We start from the raw sequence: 16945 nt of genomic DNA, 5'->3' as shown, positions 1-16945 counted from the left end.
CACTGTATTTAGCCATAAACATAAGCTCAATGATCCTTCAGTTGTGGTAACAGCAAATAAAAAAGACGGATGACTTCCTGGAGCTACTGTCAGTTGTTGAGTTTTATAAGTATCATTTTTTCAAAGATGGGTTTAAATGTTTCCTGATCTTGCTGTATGACCACAAAGGCCCAAGCCTGCCAGTTGCTGTGCATGTCTTAGAAGGTGCCAAGTGTCTCCAACTCCCAGTGAAGTCAGTGGCAGAGCAACTTGCAGCATCTGGGTTGCCCTTTTCTTTCTCCACAAAATCACTGGTTCTGCAGTTAATAATGCAGAAAACTTGTTATGCAGCATCGATTTTTTATGCAGGATTGACCTGCCCAAAGTATCTCTGTTGACTGGATTAGAGACATATCTGTCACTGACGCCTGCAGTCAGCTGGTCAGCCGTTTCCCTGCTGAAGAAGATTTTAGATTCTTTTCTTCTCCTCTTTGGACCATTAGCCCTCACGCTGAACTCCACTTCATCACAGGAGAGCCTGGATGAAAATAGTTGGAGCCAGCTCTGATTTCCTCTGACTTTGATAGAAGGGCGCGCAGCACAATACACAAGACGGATATCCTCTCCTTGGCTCTGTGCATTCACTCCTGTGTGTGTTTCAAACAGAGCTCACAAATCCTGTAGGTAAAGACAGGATTCATAGTGAGGAGAGCGGAGACAATTCTGGACATGAACCCGAGCCGGCTACAGGGCTGGAAAGGAAAAGGCTGGCTGCAAAGGAGGATTGTGCAACTTTCTGAAATATTATGTTTAACGGCAGCATCTTGATTTTCAGAAGCGCTGTGTTCTCACTATTCCATTCTAAGTCAATGGGAGCTGCAGATGTAGGCCTCTGTTGGTCTTTACATGTTTTTTTAATGGGCTTGCAAAATTATTATCTACCGTCTAGCTATGCTACCTCTGTCACTGTGATCACCCCCGTCATTGACAGCTGAGATTAACCTAGCGACTCTCCAAGGGAAAGGGCCCATAGCCACAGGCAAGCCGAACTCATCTGAAGTACCTCAGGCAGGTACTGTATGTCTAGTTGTTCCTGATCACAGTACATGACAGTTAAACACTATTCCTGTGGGGTGGGAGCTGAGCCAAGGACAGTGTCTTGTTTGAATTCCTGCCTTATAGCAAAGAATTACTAATACTTAATGTAATAGCTTTCTTCCCCCTAAATGAAGACAAAGGTTTAATTTAAACACAGTAAGAAGAGAAGGATGTCTGTGAAACTGGACTTTGAAATAAATGCATTTAGGACCTGCATGGTGGGCCTGTGCTGTCTCCCAAGAAACCAAGAGTGAAATCCTGGCTCCATTAAGACAATGAAGAAACTCTCATGTGGTCAGGATGTCACCCCTAGGTTCAGCTGCGGGGAGCAGTCTCTTGCTCCCTGGACTGGAAGGCACTGCAGTCCCTCAGGTCACCCCCGATTTCACACCCTACATACCACTGCAATAATCTTTGTACAAAGTATGCCTTGTGAGATGTCATTTGAAAACTCATAATTTGCTGGTCAGCACTGTCCTGATAAAATATATGTGGTAACACTATATGTGAAGTTATAAGATTTCCCTGTATGATGGTATTAACACAGGTTCCAAACCCCACAGGCCTGCCCAAGCAGAAGTCAGCAAACAGGTCTGTCCTAAACAAAGGAATGTGTGTTTGCATTTAAGCAATAAACAGACTCATCAAGCAGGAAGGAAAAACAAAGGAAGCTCAGACAGCTGAAAAAAACGAGCAGGGAATATCCTTCCACATAGACTCTTTTATCTTCTGATTCTCAGCTAGAAATGTTTTCCAAGAGGGGGACTGAAAATATCAAAAGGAGGGACAAACACCCTCAGGCACCCCCTTCTCTCTCCCTGCCCACCTCATTCTCCGAACCTAAGAAAAAAGGAAACAGCCATTGGACTCTGATGGAGGGGTCCTAACCTGAAAGTTTGGTCAGTAATCTACTGGAGTATGCAGTACGAAAGTTTGCTTTGCAACAACAATAGTTTCTTAAGTAGATATTAGAAAGCGCTTTGTCTTCATTTTTGTTGTAACCATTTCTGACTTTTATGCCTCATTACTTGTACTCATTTAAAATCTCTCTCTTTGTAGTTAATAAACTAGTTTTACTGTTTTATCTAATCCAGCATGTTTAAGTTGAAGTGTCTGGGTAACTCTATTTAAAATAATAAACTGGATATTATTCCCTTAAAGGTATAATGGACTTAATATATCCGTACTGTCCAGAAGAGGGCTGGGCAGCATAGGACATACATTTCTGGGTGTGTGTTGGGGTCACCCTGCAGTATAACCCAGGCTGGTGAGAGCCATGGTGTAACTGGCAGGCACTCAGGCTGTGGCATGCATGCTAGAAGGCTGTTTGTGAGTGACCCGGGTGGGAGCTATAGACATGTAAGACACCCATGGTTGCAGGGCAGGGGTGACACAGCCCGCCACTAGTCTGGATTGTATCCCAGTATGTCACAACCCCACAGCAGTGTCCATGGCCAGCTGGCAAAGCTAAAGGGACAGGTCACCTGAGTGTTTGTCCATTCTATGTCCCTCTTTCAGTTCAGCAGCAGGGTCCCCCCAAACATCAGAATGTGGTGGTGCCCAGGGTGCTGACAGCCTCTTTAGCCCAGGAAGTTCCCCAAGACATGGGGCCTGCAGGAAGAAGCCCTCTGCTAAGGAAAAGTCTCTCCAATTCAAATACACTCCCAGGATGCTTTCCGCCAGTCCTGATGATTGTAGCAGCTTCCCTGGCTGCTGGTGTGTTCAACAAGGACAGGGTCTTCGTTTGTATGACATACACGCTCTTAGAAAAGCATGAATGGGATCCAGTTTCTGATTTATAGCTTTCAGGATGGTAAATCATTGACCCTTGCTGATAAGTCTCCACAGATCATGCTTTAAAGAAAGCATTACAGGTTTCCTGCAAAAAGAAAAGGAGTACTAGTGGCACCTTAGAGACTAACCAATTTATTTGAGCATAGCTTTCATGAGCTACAGCTCACTTCATCGGATGCATTCAGTGGCACAAAGGATCTAGCAGAGAGCTCACCAGACAGGAGGATCTGCTGCTGTTTAGGGCTCCAGATGGCACATGACAGTGAAGTTAGTTCTATCTTCAGAAGTGCCAAGAGCTTGGTTCAAGTTAGACGGATAGTAGTTTTTAAACACCAGAACATGAACATTTTAGGGTTTGCTAGTTTAGTTTAATCTTGGATGTGGTTGCCTGAAATAACTGAAAAATTTCATGGGAAAGAGAGAGTCATAACTGCCACTGCCAAGGGGAATCTCCTCTGCTGTAGGGTTAGGTGCTGGTATCTCATGGGCTCTCAGTGTATTATGCTACCTACTCCTCTTGCTTATGATCAGGGCTCTGAGTTTTTTGCTGTGATTTTTTATTTAAAATCATGGGCTGGTCATGAATTTTGTTTTAAGGAAAAATCAATTTTCTTTTACCCTTAGAGATAATCTCTATGCCAACTTCAGCCTTTGGTGATTTTGCTGGAGGACTTCTTGGGAGTCAGTCTTGCAAGAGGAAGCATGGGCTTGTGGTTAAGATACTGGGCTGGGACTTGAGGCTGAGACTCTGTCAGAGACTCCCAGCATGCCTGAGGGCAACTCACTTCAGCCTTCAGGGTTGCAGATCCCCAGTGGTAAAATGGAGATGATGGCTTTGCCTTTCCCCCTGCCCTATGTCTCTCTTGTATATTTAGACTGTAAGTTCTTTGGGGCAAGGCTGGGCCCCGGTCTTGGCATGGTCTCTAAGCACCACTGTAACATTACTATTAATCAGCTACACCATATTTCCTTCCAGCCTCATTAGGACTGCTTCCCCAGGTTCCTGATCCTGATGGCCAGCCCCTAAAAGGTGGCATCTACCTCACACTGCAAGGACAAATAGCAGCACAGTCATCTAGCATCATCTTCACCCCCTAGGGCAGAAACCAGAGCAAGAACCGAGACAAAACCACAAGAGGTTTAAAAAAGATCACATGACCCAAGGAAAAATACAAATATTCAAAGGATTCCCATACACCTGTGCCCAGCTTGTGTATTTAACCAGCAGGAAGGTAACGGAAAGATGAAACAAGCCCATCAGTTGCCTCTAGTAAAATGCCAGTTGTTGATATTGTCCACACAACCTCCAGAGCCACAACAACTCACCTAAGCAATACTCGAATTTTCCTCATTCAGTAGCTGAAAGCAGGGATAGGTACATAACGATACAAAGAGGGAGTGTGGACTTTTGGTTAAAGCAGGTTCTGGGTCTCAGGACTGCTGGGCTCTATCTACTGCAGGCCTAGATCCCACAAGCCCTGTCACGGACTTGCTGCATGACCCAGGCCTCAGTTCCTTCATGTGTGAAATAAAGGAACAAATGGTAAATGTGGCAACATACCTCACATAGTTTAAATAGTTATTTATTTGTGGAAGTGTCTTGAGATCCTTAAATGATGCTTGACAGCATGCAAGCACAGAGTGCTATTACAATCATCCAGCATTGGAGTGAGCTACAAAACAAACTCCTTGAAAAGCATTTGGCCATTGTATAACAGACCTCGTTGCTGGAACATGTACATATACAAGGTGATAAATAATGATGCAGTTTAACATTAGCTTATCTAGCTATAGAAGTTACAGGTGACACATTACACATAAATCTCTCTCTCTCTCTTATTTTTTCAGACTCCTCCTCGCTCTGAGATCTGTGCATCAACAAGCCAGCCTTAGCTACGATTCTCATTATACATGCCTGCCTTCTCATTGACCCAGAATTGTGAAAGCAAAGCCCTCTTTTCATTGTAAACCCACTGGAGAGCAAAACTCAAAATCACATAAAACTGTATGTAATGGAATTTCCCTGTTAACTATAGTCAAGATTTCCCCCATCTGTTAGCACGAGCAGGAAACAAGAGCTGAGATTTCTTGCACCCAGCAGGGTCTACAGGTTAGCTTTCATGTTTACCATGTTACTACAACAGACATTTCATAATACAGAATACAATGGACACACACAGCGGAGGAGATGCATCACATTGAAGGGGACGGGCAATTTTATTAAACATAAATTTTTAATTTGTACTTAATATTGCACCTTCTTCTAATGTGAAAGTGCTTTACCCACGCGTTAATTGGGGATCATAACAAAACAAGCAGGTAGGTAAGTCAGTATTATCATCCCCATTTTATAGACCTCAAAGTACTTCACTCCAGTAAGTCAACACAGCTGGGAAACTGGAGTGCAGTGAGATACAGTGCCTTGCCCAGGGTCAGACCATGAGCTGGCAGCAGATCAGAACCCAGGAGCCTGGACCCCTCATCTCCTGCCATTTGATAGAATTCTACCGACCGTTCGAGTAAACAGCATTTTGGGGTGTGAAGTTTTGACCTCACTGGAAACCTCCCAACTCAGCAAAATCACGAAGAAAAAGATTCAGCTCCACAGAGTCATTATTTTCCATAAAAAGGGACAAGGAGTAAATGGAAAAAATGGAGGAATCTTCCAGGACACTTCCCCACTCAAAAATGCTGGAGCAGGCAGTCAGTGAAGTTCCACTGAAGCCAATGATCTACACCCATTTACACCAGCTCAGCATCTGGCTACAGCACTGAAGGAAGAGTTAACAGCAGACAATCAAGATAAGATGGTCACTTTTCTTGAGAGGAAGAATCCTCTAATGGTTAAAGAGCAAGAGTGGGAGCTAGGACTCCTCAGTTTTATTCCTGGCTCTGCCAGTTGGTCAGAGTAACCTTGGGCAGGTCATTTAACTTCTCTGTGCCCTATCTGAAAAACGGGAACAATACTTACTGCAGGGTTTAATTAGCGTTCCCAAAGTAGGGAAGGTCTGGGGTTTGAAGGTGATGCCTGATTATTGTTATGCTCAAAAGAATTGTATATACTCGATATTAACACAATAAAAACCCATACAAAGAGGTCACCCTTACTGGACAATCTCCTTTCTTAAGAAACTGGCATGAAGTATCCCAGACGTAGTGAATAATTGCCCCGTCTTTATGAGAAAGTCACCACGAGGAATCAACTGACTTTTGTGGGTCACTGGAGCAGTTGATAAGACAGTGTTCACTGGAGTCTGTTTCTTGAAACAGAAGCACAAACCCTTTCAGAGGGTTAGTGAATGATCAGCTAGTGTCACGAATAATCAGCTAGTGAGGCTAACTTGCAAAGCCTTCTGAGCAAGGAATGCTCTCAGGGTATGTCTACCCAGCAACCAGACACCTGCGGCTGGCCTGTGCCAGCCGACTCAGGCTCGCGGGGTTCAGGTCTGTGGCTGTTTCATTGCTGTGTAGACATCTGGGCTTGGGTTGAAGTCTGAGCTCTAGGACCCTGTGAGATGGGAGGATCCCAGAGTTTGGGCTCCAGCTCAAGCCCAGAAGTCTACACAGCAATGTAACAGCCCGGTAGCCCGAGCCCGAGTCAGCTGACATGGGGCAGCCAAGGGATTTTCTTTGCTCTGCAGACATACCCTCAGGTTCCTGGAGACTGGCTCACGCCTGCATGTTCACATTCTTTTTGGGGGGATGCTATTTCAGATTCTTTTGGGGGGGATGGAGTCGTTTTAGCTGACAACGTCACAGTAATGGCAGTGGCCGTTGCAGGACGGCACAATAGTACTCTAGCAAGATCTTCTCCCTCCTTGGCTTGTAGCTGCACCAAATCTTCTCTCACAAAGCAGAGGGAGTCAGGGGCTTGCTACATGTAAATCAGAGTGCCAGCATTTTTGCCAGCTGGCTTAAGGGTAGATACATGACAAGAAGGAATGTCAGACAACTGCCACGTGCTGTTTGCCCAAAAGCCTGACTCAACCCAGTGCACTGCACACAGCCAGCCACAGGACTGGAGACAAGCAACGCAAAGTATAATGAAGCGATGAATTCCAGCCACAGCAGCAAAGGAAAGCAGAATGGCAAGGAAAGTACATTGCAAAGAATGATGTGATTTCAGTGACAGGACATGTGTGTAACATGCACCGTCAGCAACAAAATGAAAATGAGGGCCGCTCCCACACCACCATCATAAACATTTTCTGCACATAAACGAAGCGTCAAATTCTCCTCTCTGCAGAACACAAAATGGGAGCCTGTGCCCATACAAAATAACATCACCGGCTGGGGTACAACATTGTTACATGGTATGGACAATGCCTTAATGTGGCAAGAGGCTTTCCATATAATCCTCATCCACCTGGTCCTTTTCCCTAAGGGCCTTCTTGCCATCCAGCACCCTCTCAGCTCACGGAGTGATACTATGGCTGTCAATACCTGTTTGTTTCAATCAAGGTGACCTCTTCCACTTTCCCTGGGAAGAGCCACATCAGTCATGACTATACCTGTGCTACTAAACACTTGCTTGGAGTAGACAGAGGACAGACAGTTTAGGTGAGACACATGTACCTCCCATCAGCTTGGCTCCGCCTTAGCTGAGAAGTGAGAGAGACCCTGCCATCATTTCCCAGAAGCTCCCTTCCTCCACATGTGATGTGCGGGGCCATAGACTTTCCTGTGTGACCTTGGGCAAGTTGCTTCAGCCCAGATCCACAAAGGAACTTCGGAGGAGGCCCCTGAGCACACCTGCCAGATTCAGGCCCCGCAGGTGAGATAGGTGCGGGAATGCTTATCGGCACCTGCCTCTACGATCATGCTGGGCTTAGGCGTGAAATAGGCCACCTAGATGCCTGCCTGTGCCAGCAGTGCACTTGCCTCCAGGTAGAAACTTAGATGCCTCGGGATCTTTTACAGTGAAAACGTTGGTGCTGAGTGAGTTTAGGGACCTACAGGGCAAGGTGGCAACCGAGTGGGGGGTTTTGTGGACTGCAGCAGCACATTCTGGTCTTCAGGTACCTAAATCCCTTTGGGGATCTTGGCCTTCATCTCCCTGGGCCTCCATCTCCGTGTCTGTAAACAGGGATAAAGATCCTTCCTTTCTCCTCTTTGGCCTGTTTTGTCTATTTAGATTGCAAGCTCTTCAGGTCAAGGACTGTCTATGTACATTCCCAGCATACGGGCTCTGATATTGGTCCAAGATTGTAGATGCTACAGTAATACGAACAATAAACAATAATAATCTCAACCACTGAAGAATCGCATAAGGAGAGAGGTAGTCTCTGACGTACTAAGGATCCAAACCTTTTAGAGCTTTATGGGTTAAAACTAGGTGGGGACAGTGCCTGGGGAATGAGCATTTGTTAAACTGAGCTTTTAAAATAGAAGGAGAGATAGAGATGGATATTAACCGGATGGTGCCTATAAAATTATATCGGTCTGTCGTAACCATGAAACACTTGCATAAACAAACACAAAAAACACTGCCCTCTCTTCACTTACACTTTTCTTTTCTATAATTAATTGGGCAAGAATGGAACTTGGGAAAAGCTCAACTATGGTCAGAATTCCTGGACTTCTTTCTAGTAATAACACACTGGGAGCAGCTGCAAATATCTAATTACCTGCAGCATGTTGAGAAGCAGGCTTCGGAACTTGGTCCCCTCCACCATGAAGAGCGCCATTTTGTCACAGAGCTTGGCGGCTGTGGAGGCGAAGCTGCGGTCCGTCACTGCTTTCTGGTAAATAGTCTTGACAATCTCGCCCAGCATCTCCTCGGAGTTGGTGGAGTTCTGGGCCTCCTCCATGAAGGTGGTGAGCTTGGAATCCACGTCACTGCTGTTGTTCCTCATGCTGTTGAGGATTTCAATTAATTTGTCCATTTTGTTCTTTTGGGGGTTGGTCGCCTCCACCGGCACTTCGTCCTGGCCCGTGAAAAGGGAAAGACAAGGCATCTGTTACACAAGGGAAAAACAGACGTATCAGCCCTTGTTCTTTCACAGAAAACAGGGGGTAAGGGGGCGATGGGAGTCACACAATCAAATCTACAACGAGGCATGTTCTAGTGGCACACTCTAGTGGTCTGGGAGCCCTAATTCCTGCTCTGACAGGGACTCCATCTAGGACTCCTGTGCAAGTCATATGACATCTCTGTGCCTCAGTGCCCCCATGTGATAGATATACCTTTGTACCTCAGAGGTGTGACATTTACTAAGGGCCCATCAGCCAAGTTTGCCTGCAGAGAAAAACCAAAGCTACTGATACTGTGAACACACTGACTCAGCAGGACTCTGCTCAGGCACCTGGAAATACCAAGGTCACATGGGCCCCAGGTTTGTATAATTTTTGGTGGTGCCCAGAATGGGTCCAAGCAGAGGTGTCCCAACCATTGGACGGACCAGGGCCCCGCACTTCAGGGGGCTGTGGGGTCCAGGGTGACCTGGGAGGGGTAGCAGAGGGCCTGGTGCCAGCAGCAGCGAGTGACCCGGCTCCAGCCCGCCCTCCTCCGCCAGCTCCCGGCGTCGCTCAGAGGAAGGGATGGAAGCCGGAAAGAGGCAGGGCAGGGGTTTGGGGGAAGGGGTGGAATGGGGACAGGGCAGGGGTGGAGCAGGGGCAGGAAGAGGTGGGGGGGGGGCTTCAGGGAAGGGGTGAAGTGGGGGTGAGGTGGAACAGGGGCAGAAAGGGGCAGGCTGGGGCCGGGTCGCTCGCTGCTGCCAGCACCAGGCCCCCCCCTACCTTTGCAGGCCACCCTGGCCCCTGTGGCCCCCTGAAGTGTGGGGCCCCCCAAAGCGCAGGGCCCGGGGCAGTTGCCCCAGTTCATCCTATGGATGGGATGGCTCTGAAAATATAAGCCCAAACATTGTTGGAGCCGGGCCCACATTCCTGAATATTGGTGGAGCACTGGAACCACGGGCCCATATAACTCACCACCTATGCAAGGTCACACTGGGCATATGCAGACATTAGCATAGTTATTTCCCAATTTGGGTAGCATGAGACCTAGCTTTGCAACAGGGAAGCTGTGGGGATTACTTAATGCTCATAAAGTATCTGGAAGGTGGAAAGCGCTATAGATATTCTAGTCAAGCCCTCCCATAACTTTCTGAGCAGCTCACAATGATTAGCAGTAAGCAAAGCACTTGAGATTTCTACAACATATTGCAGGCAACAGGGAACTTTGATTATTCAGTCACTGACTAGTAGAATGCTATAAGGAGCTAGCTCTGCTTAAGTAGCCAGGAATGCAGGTTTTTCTTTTGCTTTTGTGAGGCAAGTGCTACATAAGAGTCAGCCATGTTATGCCGTTCCCTCTCTCTCTTCCACTCTTCTCACTTTCCCTTCTTTCCTAGTGGTAGTAGTCTGGTCCCAGTAGACGTTGCTCCATTCTCCCTCTCACGTTACAAATTCACAGCCCACATACTCTGGTCAGTGGGAAGAACATTAGCCTGATGGTTTAAGGCACTGGGCTGGGACTCAGATCTTCAATCCAGTCCTGGTTCATCCAGACACTTCCTGTGTGATCCTGGGCAAGTCCCTTGATCGCGCCATGTCTCTGTTTCCCATCTGTAAAATGGGAATAATGCTGCTTTCCTATCTTATGGGCTTTTATGAAAATAAATTCACTAATATTTGTGAGGTGTTCAGATTATACAGCTACAATGACACAGAAGTACCTAGATCGGGATAGACACTGAACAACCTCAGTGATAATCAAGACTATCACATGCAATATATGCACAATGTGAATGAATTGCAGTTACTACAAGAGCTCTAACTTTTTCATCTCCTGGCTTTTGTGCCTTTAAATTAATAACATTACCACTCACAGTATTGCAGCTTTTTAACATTTAATTACGCTGTGAAACTTTTTGCTAGGGACAGACATGCAGTGGACATCTCACATTTGCTATGAGCTAATGTCCTCTTTTCCCTTTTTTCCACTGATAAAACATTGTGTCACACTCTATGAAAGTCCCCTGAAACCTTTAGCAAATTCCAGGTGTGGCCTTGAAACCTGATGGGTGGAGCTGTCAGTAGGCCAGCTGTGTAAGCTCAGTGCTGGACATGGGGCATACACATAACTTGGTGTTTACCTGGAGTATTGCTCTCACATGACCCCACGCTCCTAGAAGCTATGACTATGGGTTTGATCCTTCAGACCGTCTCTTCTCATGTAAATAGTCCCACAGAAGTCAGTGAAATTGCTCACACGAGTAAGGACTGTTTAGGTGAGTGAGAATTTGCAAGATCAGACTCTACATTAGGTCTCAGGAAAGAAACTTGCAAGTGAGTATTTTAAAACAGTTTGCATATCATCTATATTTTACAGGAGAATGTTAAGAATTAAAATGGTCTACTTCACACTGCATACATACAGATACACAGACATATTCAAATGGGTGTGCACGCAAACACACAACAGAGCTGTTTATGTTCCTGGTGGTTTCATTTCATGTACTAGATGTGCTCTGCATATCTGCATTTTATTTTTTACTACACATTTGAATATTTTTTGCTGAAAAATCATTTGTGTGGATTTTTGCAATATGCACAAATACACTCACAACAAAAATCCTGCATTCTCCAGGGTGCATGTGGACGGATTAAATTAGCTATTAAACTATTAAAGCTTAAAGCATAACTATTAAGTTATTAAACCCTTAGAAATTTGAAACTTTGTTTCCAAAAAGGATTTCTCATCCATCACTTGCACACACAAGTTTTGTTATTGTTGAGTTGTTCAAGAGAAGGGGGAAGGATAAGGGTGCTTTTCATATCTGATCAATCTATCTAGATAAATGGATATCAGGTTTAAGTGGCTAAATCTATGTATCCAGTGTTCAAAGTCTGAATTCTGCACTCAGTATCTAGATACAGGAGGAGAGACATAGCCACATTTTAGAACACTCCAGAGATTCAACTGGCATTTGCAAAAGGCTGGGAAATGCACATGCTCCTGATTTGGGCTCATAAACCCTCATCTTCATGCGGTGTTTTCTGCAGGGGGGAGTTCACAATTCCTCCTTTGAAAACTCGGTCTTAACATGAACACCAAACAACAGGTCAGGCTCAGTTAGACAGAGAGACTCAGCAGCGTCTCAGTAAAAGGCCTGACGAAGAACCACAAAACCCAGCCACCCACCAGAAGAAATGTTGACTTTAGGAGATGAGATGATAAATTTGGCTGTGCTCAGGAACAAGGCCCCATGTAGGTGTGTGAAATGATTAACATTTGAGCTTTTAATAAAGGGAAATTCAACTCCCCACGGGAATAGTACCTTTTCTTTTAGTCTCCTTCGCAGTCTGTCTTTGGAAGATTGGAGCAAATTGACCTTTGGCCTTTCCCCGATGCGCTCATGAACACTGTCTCTCCGCTTGGTTTCTGGTTCCTGAATGTACTGCTGAGACTGTCTCTCCACGACCTCCGTGCTCCGGTGCATCTCCAGGGGGATGTGCACTGTGCAGACGGAGGCGTCCTCGATTTTCAAATTCTCAGTCTCTTTGGCATTTCTGTGCGTTTCCTTGTCGTTGGGCGAGTGCTTCTGGTTGTGGTGCCATCGCCGGGTTTGGCTGTAGCCATGGTGAGCTGGCCTCCCTGAGGAGTGAGGGGCTTGGCCTCCCTGGTAGAGTTTCTGGTGTTCCCTGTTGTGTTTGGCAGTACCTTGCTGATGATCCGTGTGCTGCTGCTGCGATTTGTTTCCTCCAGGAGGCCTCTGTTGTCTCCTGCAAACACAAACACACAAGTCAGCATGCTCAAGCCCCTCACCTTCTCCTACATTCATCTGCACCAGGACAGCAACAAACTTGCCACAACAGCTTCCTGAACAAGGGCTTTCCAATGATGTAATTTGTGGCACTGAGTATTTCCGTGATCGTTACTGACGAAGAGAGCAATTTCCTGCAATTGGACAATCCCAAACAACAACAGTCCAAACATGTTCGCATTACCCAAGCCCACAGAGCACTCTCATGCTGATCAATACATCTCCAAGCCCTGCTGGGCACCCAACACAACTTCCATAGACCCCTGGATGATCACCACCAAGTGTCTTTCACATAATTCCCGTTCCCATGCTAGTCCTTTCCCTGGAGCTATGCTGCAGGGAGCTAGACAGAGTTAGCAATCTCTTGTGTGCCCTTGACCCTGTTCTCACACCACTATTCCCCCTCCTCTCCCATTTGTCTTTCCTTCCTGGTTAGAGTCAGCTGCTCTCACTTGCTCTCTGGCACCTGCCTGTGACTGTCCCGAACAAGTCTCCAAGCCTAGCAATTCTTTTGGTCTTAAATACAAATAGGTTTTATTGGCAGGTTATAGAAATAGAGAGAAAAAGTATGAAATCAAAAGGAACGTAAAAGAAAAACCAACTGGACAAATGCTGCAGAAAGTGCTGTTACAGGAGGAAGGATGGTCCAGTGGTTAGAGTCCTAGCCTTGGCCTTGGGAGGCTGGGTTCAAGTTCCTCCTTTGTCACAGACATGCCATGCAACCTTGACAAGCCACTTACCCTCTCTGTGCTACAGGCCCCCCCCCGTCTCTAAAATGGGGTTAACAGCACTTCCCTACCTCACGGAGGTGTTGGGAGGATAAATACTTGAAAGATCGAGGCAGTTAGATACTGCGGTAAATGGAGGCCACGTAAGTACCCCAGACAGATAGCTAACCCTCGGCTTCACTAACAAAGTTGGCTTTACAACACCCTAGAAATCTTACATATTGTTGCGCCCAGTGTGTCCGATCTCTGCCAGCTGGGTCTGTATTTCGCCATTGACCTGGCAGACTACGCCACCTAGTCTCAGATAGTCTTTGTGTCTCATGTCTTACTAGAAAGTCTTCCCCCTTTTATAGGTAAGAGCTCTGTGTGCCTTCCCAACAAAACAGGAGAGATGTTATATCGCTATCCGAGACAGTACAAAACCTGACACGTCTCTGACCTTCCCCCAACACGCTGGGTTGGATTTTCAAGAGAGTTAGGTGGTCAAGCCCCACTGAATGTCTAATTGCTTTGGTCCCCTTTGAAGGATTCCAGCTTGTTGCTATGTTAGTTTAGCAGTCCCTTCTAGACCAAAGATCTGAAGGGTTGGCTTCTCCCAACCTCAGAAGTAAAAATGTCTCTTTGGATAGAAGCCAAGCAAGGAAGAGATCTCAGGAAAACTTTTTTCCATAAGTTTATGACAAAAGAAATTTTGGTTGTACCCACACTGTTCCACCAACTTGGAGCCCTCAGTTTCAAAGGAGTTCCATTTCTGCGTTCTGGTAGAAAGTTTTTTGAAATGTAACAGGAGTTGCTAAAACTGAGCATCAAGAGACAAAATTAGAAAAGAAAACTAACAAATATAAAATCCAACACTTGGCTGCCAACTCTCCCTATTCAGGCTTTACTTTTCAGCAAAGCCCTGACTGTTTTCACCCTGTGCCCTACAAAATGCCCTCCCACTTCTATGGATTTCAATAGCATTTTCTCACCAAATGCACCTATTTTTGGCCTTCATATGCTGGCATGCTTGCCCAGCAACATTCGCTGAACATTAGCAGGTTCCTGTGAGGGCCAGGGGAGGAACAGTGTCAAGTTATAGAAGAACGTGGCGTGTGGGCTTCTGCTCCTTCCTGACATGACCCCTGTTACTGCTCAGCTGTTTACTTTCTAGTGAAAAAAGAGGGAGTCATTATCCGCTCTGTCCGAACAGACATGCTTTGCCCCTCTATGGCACATGTCATCCAAAGCTCTAAAGACACATTACACACAATCATTATGTCTTGCAACACCCTTGTGAGGTAGAGGAGAACCTTTATCCACATTTTACAGATGGGAAAACTGAGTCACTAAGAGCTATGGTGGAGATTTACCCAGGCACATATGGGAATAAAAGTCTGCAAATGATTTGCCCTAGATAGCACAGCTAGTCAATGGGGGAGCCATCAATACAACCCACAATGTCCTGGCTCTTAGCCTCTTGTTCCCACTACTAGATTATATCGTGTGTCTCCCTGAAAAGCAACAGTAAAACGAATGAAGTAATCTGGCCACCCATTCACTTGTGTCCACAGTCCGTATTTTCTTTAGAGGAGCCAAAGTATCTCGCGTGGGATGTTTCCCACAAAGCAGACACTGTCATCCTAAACGATAAAACAAACAAACAAGTGTACGCCTGTAACACTGAAAAGTGAGGACATTTTCCCCTTGCTCCTTTCTACAAGAAGCTGAAGCTGGAGGAAATTCCTGCCAGCAGATGCAGCCAAAGGGTATCTTGCATTCTCCATCTGAACTTGGACATTTCAGATTTCTAAACAGGCTGTCCCAAGGCAAGATTATCAGGGTTTGCAACACATGAAAAAAGGGGAGGAAGTTTAAAGGTCTGTTTTCATAAAAAAAGGACAGGATTTAGGGTAGCCTATGACCTGTGTGGTTTTCCATTGCTTTAATCCAGGTTATCTTCAAGGCAACACTGGAATAGAGTTTAAAAAGATGCACAGGAATTTTTTCAGAATGCCACATTGCATCCAAATCCCATTTAGAGGTTGTGCAGCTTTTACCAGGGTTATTTCCTTTACTCTCGCTGTTGATTATCCAGATAGCTGGGCATCTAAACAGAAGCTCCTGCTCTTATCTAATCAGACTCTCTCCTCCAGCTCATTCAGTCTGGTGACTGTGACATGACAACTGCTTCCCTATGGCAGTGACATGTAAGGTCACCAGTTCTGGACTGTGAATGCATCAAGGTGGGGGAGTAGACATCTCTAAAAAGGAGAGCCTCTATTTACAGTGCTGTCCCTTTAAAAGGAGATACCCCAGAGCCCTGGATTGTGTTGGCTTCTCAAAGACTGCATAGGGCTAGCAGTAAAACCAGCAGCAGTTCCCAGCATGCCTTTTAACCCTTGCTACTTTGTTTAAAAAGCATGGTGGATCTGCACTGTAAAATTCAGCACTTTTCAGGCCCTTGGAGTTGCAATGACAGAGATTCACAATTTGCACTGACAAAAGGAGAGAGGCTGTATGTAAGGACTGGGGCAACCATAACATTCATGAAACTGGCTTTGTAATGTTAAGTGTCTTTCCCCTTCTTTCTAGGCCCTTACACCTCAACCCTCAGAAGGCTGGATCTTTTTCACTATTCGTTTTCAAACATTTAACATCTGAGTTTTTTCAAGAGAAAGAATTTTATACAGAACATGCAATTCTGACTTTAGGTGTTAGCTGGACACCGATGAAACATTTTTGCCTTAACTTTTTAATTTTTTTTAGTAAAGATTTTTGTTTGCAAACAGATGTTTTACTTGTAATTAAAATGTGTTGTGTTACCTGTATCATTCCCCTTCAATATTTGCAACCCAAACACAATAACCTCATACTGCTGCATAAGAACCGGAAACTGAGACTGAACATAAACAGAAAGCAAAATTGACCAGTTAAACTCATGCATTCAAGTCAGAGGAAAGTGCAAAGCAATAGAGAATGAAAAGTAAGTTAGATTTAGAATACTCTTCCAATTTTAACAATGTAACTAATTACTAGTAACCTAGGTAAAGATTTTTTTAACTCACTTTTATATTGACATTGCTCTATTAAGGATAAAGCTTAGCTCTCAAATACCTCTTTACACACTTACAGAACAATCTACAACTGTATTAATTAATGGAAACAGATAAATATTGATAGAGCCTTGTGTGCAGAATCTATATTTTAAGAAGATTGTAACTTACAGCAAACAGGAAAGTTTCCCGTCTTCCTCATCTCCTTTTCTATTTCTTCTCTCATTCAGTTTCCAAATTTTTTTTTGAATGTCTTAAACCTAAATTCAGTGGTATGAGACTAAACACAAATTCCTTCCATTGCCACTGAACACGAGTCTGTTCTTCCCACATTTAGCAAAATATAAGCCCTCGGTCTTTATGGTTAAAAAGCTAGTTGGCCTCAGAAAATGGGTTGAACTAATGCGGGTACCAAGGAATACAGTTCTGATGGGCTGACTCGTTTGGCAGACAGATCTGGAGACTGTTTAGCCACTGACCACTGTAATATATTTACGAATGGCCACTTCCTTTGTCAGAGCACATTTAGCAGATCAGTGCAAAT

At 45.2% G+C, this 16945-nt stretch overlaps 1 protein-coding gene across 7 annotated transcripts in view; it reads right to left on the bottom strand.

The window, feature by feature from the left end:
• CTIF (cap binding complex dependent translation initiation factor) overlaps positions 1–16945 on the bottom strand; it is a 347978-nt gene that overhangs the window by 92120 nt on the left and 238913 nt on the right. For 5 of the 7 annotated variants that reach the window (XM_073343500.2, XM_073343502.2, XM_073343505.2 and 2 more), the window contains 2 exons: positions 12153–12597; positions 8499–8828 (listed from right to left, as the gene is read on the bottom strand). In XM_073343500.2, the coding sequence (XP_073199601.1) occupies positions 8499–8828; positions 12153–12597 (775 nt within the window). The remainder of the gene's footprint in view (positions 1–8498; positions 8829–12152; positions 12598–16945) is intronic. The other 2 variants (XM_073343501.2, XM_073343504.2) reach the window with 1 other exon arrangement.

The sequence above is a fragment of the Lepidochelys kempii genome, chromosome 5, assembly GCF_965140285.1.
Source record: "Lepidochelys kempii isolate rLepKem1 chromosome 5, rLepKem1.hap1, whole genome shotgun sequence".
In the NCBI taxonomy this organism is placed as follows: domain Eukaryota; kingdom Metazoa; phylum Chordata; order Testudines; family Cheloniidae; genus Lepidochelys; species Lepidochelys kempii.
This window is presented reverse-complemented; position numbering and strand designations above follow the sequence as displayed.